The sequence below is a fragment of the Bactrocera latifrons genome, unplaced genomic scaffold, assembly GCF_001853355.1.
Source record: "Bactrocera latifrons isolate USDA-ARS-PBARC rearing strain unplaced genomic scaffold, ASM185335v1 scaffold_292, whole genome shotgun sequence".
NCBI classification, from domain to species: domain Eukaryota; kingdom Metazoa; phylum Arthropoda; class Insecta; order Diptera; family Tephritidae; genus Bactrocera; species Bactrocera latifrons.
This window is the reverse complement of record NW_017536541.1, coordinates 286,489-297,089: the sequence shown is the minus strand read 5'-3', so window position 1 is coordinate 297,089 and position 10,601 is coordinate 286,489. Positions and strand designations below refer to the sequence as shown.

Genomic DNA, 10,601 nt, shown 5'->3' with positions numbered 1-10,601 from the left:
AGATACCTTCTTTGCCCACCCTGGCGTTAAAGTCGCCAAGCACGATTTTGACATCGTGGCGGGGGCAGCTCTCATAAGTGCTTTCCAAGCACTCACAAAAGGCATCTTTGGTCATATCGTCCTTCTCTTCCGTCGGGGCGTGGGCGCAAACCAGCGATATGTTGAAGAACCTCGCTTTGATGCGGATTGTGGCTAGATGTTCATTCACCGGAGTGAATGAAAGGACTCGGCGACGGAGTCTCTCTCCCACCACGAATCCCACACCAAACTTGCGCTCCTTTATAGTAGTAAATGCCACAAGGACCTACTCGTCTCTGTCCTTGTCACGTCCATCGCATTTCTTGGACGGCGGTGATGTCAGCCTTTATTTTTACGAGGACATCAACCAGCTGGGCAGCAGCACCTTCCCAATTAAGGGACCGGACATTCCAGGTGCATGCCCTCAATTCGTAGTCCTTATTTCGTTAGCCATGGTCGTCATCAAAAGTGGGGTCTCTCATCCGAGGCTGTTGTTGCATTGTCATTGGGGTGGTTTTTTTACGTGGCGGGTCCCAAACCCAGCGCACAATCTGCGTATTGTGTGAAAGATTAAAGCCCACCGTCAACAAACTGATTGGACTTTTTCAGTGTGGCTTCAGACCTGGAAAATCAACAACCGACCAGATATTCACCATGCGCCAAATCTTGGAAAAGACCCTTGAAAGGAGAATCGCCACTCACCACCTCTTCCTCGATTTCAAAGCTGCTTTTGACAGCACGAAAAGGAGCTGCCTTTATGCCGCGATGTCTGAATTTGGTATCCCTGCAAAACTTATACGGCTGTGTAAGCTGACGTTGACCAGCACCAAAAGCTCCGTCAGAATCGGGAAGGACCTCTCCGAGCCGTTCGATACCAAACTAGGTTTCAGACAAGGCGATTTCTTATCGTGCGACTTTTTCAACCTGCTTCTGGAGAAAATAGTTTGAGCTGCAGAACTAAATAGAGAAGGTACCATCTTCTATAAGAGTGTACAGCTGCTGGCGTATACCGATGATATTGATATCATTGGCCTCAACACCCGCGCCGTTAGTTCTGCTTTCTCCAGGCTGGACAAGGAAGCAACACAAATGGGTATGGCAGTGAACGAGGGCAAGACGAAATATCTCCTGTCATCAAACAAACAGTCGTCACACTCGCGACTTGGCACTCACGTCATTGTTGACAGTCATAGCTTTGAAGTTGTAGATAATTTCTTCTATCTTGGAATCAGCGTAAACACCACCAACAATGTTAGCCTCGAAATCCAACGCAGGATAACTCTTGCCAACAGGTGCTACTTCGGACTGAGTAGGCAATTGAGAAGCAAAGTCTTCTCGACAAACAAAAACCAAACTCTACAAGTCACTCAATTTCCCGTCCTGCTATATGGTGCAGAGGCTTGGACGATTTCAACAACGGATGAGTCGAAGTTGCGAGTTTTCGAGAGAAAAGTTCGGCGAAGGATTTATGGTCCTTTGCGCGTTGGCCACGGCGAATATCGCATTCGATGGAACGATGAACTGTACGAGATATGCGACGACATTGACATAGTTCAGCGAATTAAAAGACAGCGGCTACGCTGGCTAGGTCATGTTGTCCGGATGGACGAAAACACTCCAGCTCTGAAAGTATTAGACGAAGTACCCGCCGGAGGAAGCAGAGGAAGAGGAAGACCTCCACTCCGTTGGAAGGACCAAGTGGAGAAGGACCCGGCTTCACTTGGAATATCTGGTTGGCGCCACGTAGCGAAAAGAAGAAACAACTGGCGCGCTGTTGTTAAGTCGGCTATAATCGCGTAAGCGGTGACTACCCCAATCAAGAAGAAGAAGATGGCAGTTTAATGGTGAATGTACAGATGGAGGATTTCAAGCATCAGAAGTTTGGTTCAATAAATTTAAGGTGAGACAATCATTGCATAACATCAAAATCGTTGGAGAAGCAGCATCTGCAGACATTGCTGCAGCCGGACGATATCCAGAAGAATTTGCAAACTTAGTAGCTGATGGAGGATGCAAACCTGAGCAAGTATTTAATGCAGACGAAACTGCACTGTATTGGAAGAGAATGCCAAACAAAACATTCATTTCTAAAAGCGAAAAGTCTGCTCCTGGATTTAAGGCAACAAAGGATAGAGTTACACTGCTGCTATGTTCTAATGCATCTGGAGATTGCGTCATTAAGCCAATGATACTTTATAGATCGTTTAATCCTCGGGCTTTAAAAAATCAAAACAAAGACAACCTGCCAGTGTTTTGGCGTGCTAATAAGAAAGCGTGGGTTACAAGCGCTATTTTTTGTGACTGGTTCCGGAATAGTTTTGTTTCTGAAGTTGAAAGTTATTCAAAAAAAAAAAAAAAACAGAATTTAGACTTTAAAGGGCTCCTAGTTTTGGACAATGCACCAGGTCATCCTCGCGACCCTGAAACTGTGCATCCAAATACAAAAGTGACATTTTTACCTCCCAACACGACGGCTTTGCATCAAAATATGGACCAAGGAATAAGCCAGGCCTTTAAGCTGTATTACATTAGACGAACCTTCAAAATCATATTGGATAATATGGAATGTTATTCTGATATGAATGTTATGGAATGCTGGAAGAAATTTAACATAGCAAAATGCATCGTAAAACTAAAAGAATCAATGGAAGAACTGAAGCCATACACATTGAAGTTATGCTGGAAAAAACTGTGGCCTGCTCTGACTTCAGAAAATAAGGAGAAATATGTGCAAGCTCAAATTTTGATGGCAAACATGGCCGACATCGCGAATGGAATAGGACGAGATGGGTTCGAACAGATAGAATCAAGTGAAATTCAGGAATTGCTTGAATCGCAAGATGAAGATTTGACTGAAACCGACTTGGAGGAAATGTTAAATTCACAACCTATTGAAAAAGAGGCTTCAACAAGCACTGGAAACGTGGTATTCAATTTGAAAAATATTAGTGAAGGTTTAAGAATGGCAAATGAGCTCTGCGATTTCTTTATGAACATCGATCCGTCTATGGAACGAAGTCTAATTTAGAGCTTTTACTGTATGTATTTTTATTGTAGCTATAGTTCCTAAGCTGTCCCTTATAGAGGAATAGATAAGTGTCAGCCTCACTTACGGAGGTTAATGAAGTAAAATCGACTTTCTCTTACAAATATTTCTGTTTCTCGCTAGTACAGGTTTTGGGAGCTTAAAATGACGGGTCCGGAGTGTTACTCTCACTTGTAGAGTTTTCTCACTTATCCAGTTCTCACTTATCCAGGTTTGACTGGATTTTTTGACTTTGATTTATGCTTACGACCCGGAAACAGAAGATCAATCGACCGAATATCGTGGCAAAGGTGAGCTGAAGCCGAAAAGAACACGTCAAAGCCGGTCAAAAATCAAGATTACTTTGAGAGTTTACAACAAGAAATATTATTAACACTATAAGTGTTATGCTTCGTTTGCGCATGGCTATTTGTAAAAAAAATCGGAAATATGAGCCTACAATGACTAGTTTTTGCCACAACATAATGCACCGTCGAGTTCTGCATTGATTCCTCGTGAGTTTTTCGCCTAATTTTCAACCCACTATATTGATAGCCGCCGCAACCGCCGTTTTCGTCTGATTTAGCTCCGTGTGACTTCTGGCTATTCAACAAACTCAAACGACCACTCTGGGGAAACTGTTTTCAGTTAATTGAAGACATTAAACGTGAATAACTATGCGCATTAAATGCTATACCAGAAATTGATTCTAACGACTGTTTCGAGGATTGGGGAAAAATGGTATAACTGTTTTGGGGCCAATGTGGGCTAATTTGAATGGAGCGACAAAGATTTTAAAGAGTAAATTAAGAATTTTAAAATTATGAACACAGGCTTACTATTTTTGCTCATGAACCAAACACTCTCGACAACAGGAGAGATTATAAATTTGTTCATCGTGAAAGATAATTTAAAGTTGTTGCAATGTAAGTATGCATAAGCCTATATATAATATGTATATATTATAATAAGATAAATAAATATTTATTGCTAATTTATTCATACATATATATATTCACTAAAATTTTGAAAAACCAGTTTTACACATAATTATAGATGTATTGAAGGCATGAAATGAAATGTATTAAAAATGTAGTATTATATATGCACACATATGAGTGTATTACTCTTTTACAACTGCTATTTTTATGCAGCATTATATTATTAGGTGTCTGTCATTTTAGAGAAACATGTTCAATACGAACGTTACATCACATTTTCACAATACTGGAGTTATCTGAAAACTAATAAGTTTATCGCAAATTGTGGAATCGTCAGTTAACGGTTGTTGGAGGTTTCAGAGTATTTAGAGAGTTTTTGTAATTTCATTGAGTAGTTTAGAAAAAATGTGTAGTGGAGATCTCATCCTATTTTCTTACTATCGTAAATTATTGAAAAATTGAGACCTAAAACTAGTACAAAGGGGACTAAAAGTAGACATAGACGATAGAGATGTAAGCTAAGAAAACATTCCCACCGAGCATTATTGAGAAGTCATATAATACTGATAACACAGTACAACAGCTAATCTGGGGGGTGAGAAATTCCAAGTCAGGGTGATGGTACTAGGTCAGTATAGTAAAACCCTCAAAGGGTTTGGCGTTCGTATGTGTCAGTTTTTTTTATGACCTTTTAAATTTTTTCCTTATCTCCCATGGTTTTCCATCTTAACAAATTAATTTTTCCAATCAGGCGTACTAATTTACTTATTTCAAACGATACTTATTCTCTACTTATTTTATTGAAATATCTGGCGTACACGACAATGTATAGATGTACTATATCCGATATATCTAACCGTAGCGATGGTGATCATTATCTCGATATACCTTTAGTAGGAGAAGCCAGTGGATGTTTTTATAAATTTGTTAATCTTAAATTACACTTACCTAAGCGAAAGATATTAGTATGTAAGAAGGTATATAAAAAAACAAAATAATTTAAAAAACAACGCGCTTTGCCGTGGTGTCATGGATAGAGATGCTCAGAATTAATATTTGTTATGAAACTTTATTAACATACATCGAAAATAGCGTAAATTAATTTATTATTATTAGTTTCTTACCAAATTTGTAACATTCAGAAAAAACATCAGAAACCTTATATACGATACACCATGTAACTGTACAAGCTCCGAAGAAATTGTTAAGGTATAAAATACAAACTAACCTATCATAATGAAGTTTTTGTACGGAAATTTTGTTTATGAACGAAGTTACCCTTTTTCTTGTTTCGTTTTCATTGCTTTTGATTGAGTTTTATTTTATAGAGCTACACAAATTTTGCAATTTTTTGCATTGGGAAACTTGAAATAAGAATTATGAAAAAGAAAATATTTACCTTTTAGGAGGCGTACAGTGATAGTGCCATTTTAAAACATTTTAAAGTATGCTATAAAATACTATAAAAATTGAACGTTTCAAACAAAACAAAGTTGTCTCTTCTAAAAAATTATAATTTATAAATGATAACTTGACCATAAACTATAATATAGTCGAATTACAGTGGCGAACAACTTTTAACAGTTTCATACAAAACCATTTTAAAACAACCAAGAATTTTATGCAAGAACAAATCGAGCTTACAATTTGTATTTTTCTATATGTACATATATGTAGTAGAGTGGGCAAAAAATAAGACTTTATAATATAAATTTTGCGCGAAAACTCATTCATTGATATTTTTTTTCTGTGCCAAATGACACATCAAAATAATCATTAGTGTTTAGTATACGCTTGTTTTCTGAAAATTTTTACAATGACTGAAATGATCCAACAAAGAAGTCCCATTAAATTTTGTTTTGCGGAATTAAATTTCTGTTCAGAATATTGAAAAAGACTTTCAGTGATAATTCTTTGTCACGAGCAAGTGGTTTTCGTTGTTACAAAATATCCGAAGATGAGAATAGAGGACGCAATGACGACAAACCACAGCATCAGTAAGTCAATAACATAAAGGAATTAATACTTGACAATCGAAGATTGACAGTGAGAGATCATCGCGTTAACGTCTGTGAAACAATACTTTAGAACTACGTGGCAAAGGTGAGACGAAGACAAAAAACCGCGTCAAAGCACAGTTTTCTTTAATTATCGAGGTGCACTCCGAATTTTATTTGAGTGTTTGCGCGAAGCTATTCGTAAAAAAAGAATTATGGGCCGACAACTCTTGGTTGTTGCACCAAGATTATATAACGTCGCGTACTGCATTGTTTCTTCGTGAGTTTTTCGCCTAATTTTCTACCAATATCGTGCCGCAACCGCCGTATTCGTCTAATTTGGCTCTGTGTGACTTCTGGCCATTCAACAAACCCAAACGACCGCTCCGGAGAAACCATTTTCAGTTAATTGAAGACAAACATGACATAAGTATATTGGGGCCAAGGGGGATAAATTTGAGTGAAACGATTAAGGTTTTGAAGAATAAATTAAGAATTTTAAAATTATGAACAAAGCCTTACTCTTTTTTAATCATGGTAGTAAATAAGTAAACTTTATTCTAAGGAATTACTATAATTTGCAATTTGTGGATTATAATATATGGTTTAAAATTGATATGATAAATATGTTGAAAATTTATGGCGTAGTATTTTATACATATATATTAGTTATAAATCAAATATTGTTTAGAAATTGTTTATTCGGTCAAGTTACTGAGTATTATGAAGAAGGGAACCATGTAACACTTAATTTTAGAGATATTCTGAGTTAAAAAGAAGTCATATTGTTTCTTAAAGAAAAATAACTAGAAATATTATGTAAAATTTTGAAGAAAATCTGACAAATACCAGTCTTTTACTCGATATTTCCTAATCCTTTCATGTGCGAAAATAGATCAATGTACAAGGTGCTTTCCAAAATAAACAGAAACCCCCTGTTGGCGCCAGCTATAATGTCCACTGGCGCGTTAGAATCTGCTATCTTTATCGATTGTTCAGTGATAATTCATTGATTGGACGTGAAGTTATTGCGTTTTAAGTGTCTTTAAGTTAAGTATGGTTGTGTTATCGGTAAATAAGCTTCAGACAATGTTAGCTCTAAATTTTGTTTTAAAATTGATAAAACTTTTGCCGAAACGTATCAATTGATGAAACATGTTTATGGCGATGATTGTCTATCCCGTAGCAGAGTGCACGAGTGGTTTGAATCCATGATCACCGGAAATTCCATCGAGACTGTGATTGAATTCATCAAAAATCATCATTGAAATTCATGGAAATGGAATTGAACATCTCCGAAACATCGATTTAGATTTTGACCGAACATTTGTCTTTACCAAAGTTGTGTGCAAGGTTTGTTCCGCACAAATTGACTGACGACCAAAATTTGCTCAGAATCCAACATTCGATCGAGGCTTGTGACCGATTATTTTACCAAAAATCACATTTTAACCATTAACCCCTTCCCGTATTCACCTGTTCACCTGATATGGCATCGTGCGATTTCTTACTTTTCGAAAAAATGCATTTGCCCAGGAAAGAAAAGCGTTTTGCTGACGTAGAGGCCATTGAAAAGGCTTGCACCGGCATACTGGCGGCCAACGAGCTGAAACACTCGTTCAACATGGTTTTGGACCGTGCAGAAAGCTGTATTGAAGCAAAAGGAGACTATTTTAAATAAAATAAATTTATTTTGTTTACTTTGGAACGCACCTTGTATTCGGTTTCACCGAAGTTTACTTATTTTAATTCTATTAACGAAAACACTTACCTATTGCAGCTGCTTGTGTCAATGTTACTGGCACCGATAGCAGCATAACTATAATAAACAATAGCACACTTCGTGCTGATATTATTTTTTTACTGCATACGCTTCGAGGTTGCGCTTTGGATGACGATGGACATACTTTGCTCGGGAAATGCAACGATTCATGACTATACAACTTCGGCTTGTGCAGCGGAAAAAGCGTCCGAATCTGCAATGATCCACATCTACAACGCAGATATAGCATATCTCGCTATTAAGACAGTGTACTGCTTTCGTTGTTATTAGAGATTGTCAAGGCCTTTTGCGCCTGAAATAAGAAATGTACTTTGATTATAAAGTATTATATGTATTAGACATTTTATAACATCGATTTAAAACATCTTAATTTTTATGCTCCCTTCCCATTAAAAACTGACGATCTTATAGATAAGGTTTGGTTACGATTATATTTAATTAAGAAAAAAATGCAGATTTCTACTCGGTTTAAAATAATTATATTAAATAAAATACTTTCACCGAAAACTAAAGTGGAAGATATTAAGAAATAATATATTCGACATGAAATTTGTATTGAAATATTCTCACATACATTTCAATTTTAAACACGAAAGAAAAAAGTCTTCAGAAAGCCGCCCTTCGTTAAGGAACTATTTAAATATGTTTCAAAACTAATACAAATTTGTTTTTAGTTATTGAGCGATGTAGTTGAATTCATTTATATTTTAAAAAAAACTTACTCTAAAAAGTTTAGTATACTTTTTAACTCCATTTAAATTTAAAAACATTGTTAGAGATCTCGTTGTGAAAATAAATTAGTTATTATTGTGACACATATTCACTATGTTTATGCGTAGGGGAATAACGCATTTTTTTATACAATTTTAACTCCAAATTAAATATAAGGCGCCCGTCGTAACTGTGATCGGTGGTCACTAATTCGCCGATCATTCGGTGAAGTAAATTCGCTTAACCTATTATCTGCTGTTTATTCATACGCAAGTGTATATATTTGTCATGCATAGGAAAATAAATACTATTAAAGCTTTCAAGTAAGAAAACTTTAACATTCACTTTGAAACCGGATATATATATGTACATATTAATTTCTCACAAAATAGAGTCGAACTTGTATAACTCGTACTTCTTTTATATATGATTTCAAAATAAGTGTATTCCGTGGGTAAAGCTAAAATAAAGCGTGCCAGTGAGACATACAGCTTAATATCCAAAATTCAAAGCGTATACATTCCTGACAATATAATTTACTTCTTCACCAAAACCTCAAACGTTAATTTTATGGAATAGGATAACTAGGTCATGCATAACCTTACTGCCTTATATATTTTACTTTTCTGCTGCGATTGAGCTATTACTTCTATAAATAATTGCAACATGATAAATTGATGCGGTATGATAAAAAAGATTTTTTCATTATCCTTTTTATTATATGGAATATTTTATTTGTTAAAAGTTCATACTGTAGTATTGAGTCATGGCCTTTACCGCTACATTCAATTGATTATACGTATACAACACGTACGGTGGATATTCCAGCATTACTATATTATGCTAGGTGATCAAGTTTTTATTAAATTAAGCACGCTATGCAAATTTACTTTTTAATAAATATTCAATTCATTGAAAAAATGAAACGAAACTCTTAATACCTTGATTTCATCCTATGAAACTGAATATGATAAGAGAAAGCGTATCAACTATTATGATGAATTTGGTGAAAAGTAAAGGCAAAATAACAGAAAAGATTCCATCTACGGAAGTTTTAGAGTATGTGTAATATTTATGATTTTATACACTTAGTTGAGGGAGTTACGCTAAGCTTAGCTGGCCAAACTTGAATGGCTTAATAGCCAAAAAACATTATTTGCAAGTTACCAATCTTGTGACAGTTATATTATTTCTATTAGCAAATCATTAGCTTATGTACAAATAGATATATGTATATTGAATTCTCTATGTCTTAGCAAACATAATGCTAATTTATGTTGCAGGTATTAATGAGTGTACATACTTGACCAGTTTTCTTCACCACTACTTTATAGGAACTCTGTTTTTTTAGTTTATACTCTTGCGCATATGTTTCTTACTTATTTTTTGCACATTAATTACTTAAATTTTTAAATTTACTTTTATATAAAAATTCGTAACAATGGAGTATTAAATTTGCAAAAATTTAAAAATAGATATACTGCTTTGCCACATCTATTAACGCACTTATGCCGTAGGTATTTTTATTTAGCTTTCATTTCGTTCGTTCATTAAAGACATAAATATATTCGGAGTTCAGATACGCAACCGTACAAGCTGAATGTAAGTTCATCAACTGATTAACTATATGTCGGCGACTTCGTGTAAAACTTGTATCACTGTGCTTCTCTTTAATAAGTTGATAGCAAAATCAAAACCGCTTTTGCGCCTCTGCTGACTTTTGCTGGTATGATTGGACAACGTAGTTGTGGATGTTGCTACCAATGTTGATAATGGTGCAGTTATGAAGTTCTAAATAAATGGGTGATGTGTGCGCAAGCGTGTAGTCACTAGAGCCACTGCTGTAAGTGCTAAAAATAATATTGTAAATATATGTATATTGTATTCATTTAGTTTGCATTATATTTGTATGGCAGCTACATGTTTCAGTGATCCGATCTGCACAATTTCTTCGGAGATTGCATTGTTGCCTCAGATATCCATACAAGCACTTGCTTCCGATCGTTGAGTATGAACGGTAACTATATGCTGTAGTATTCCGATATCGGCAAAATTTCATATAGATATCTGAAAAACTGAAGGACTAGTTCGCGTATATAGACGGACATGGGTAAAAAGACTCAGAT

At 35.7% G+C, this 10,601-nt stretch overlaps 1 protein-coding gene across 1 annotated transcript in view; it reads right to left on the bottom strand.

The window, feature by feature from the left end:
- LOC108970246 overlaps window positions 1-10,178 on the bottom strand; it is a 62,076-nt gene extending 51,898 nt beyond the window's left edge. Inside the window, exons 1-2 of the mRNA XM_018935518.1 lie at window positions 9,779-10,178; window positions 7,753-8,056 (exon numbers count right to left, since the gene is read on the bottom strand). Coding sequence (XP_018791063.1) covers window positions 7,753-7,993 — 241 coding nt within the window. The 5' untranslated portion in view covers window positions 7,994-8,056; window positions 9,779-10,178. The remainder of the gene's footprint in view (window positions 1-7,752; window positions 8,057-9,778) is intronic.
- Window positions 10,179-10,601: the final 423 nt, after the last annotated feature.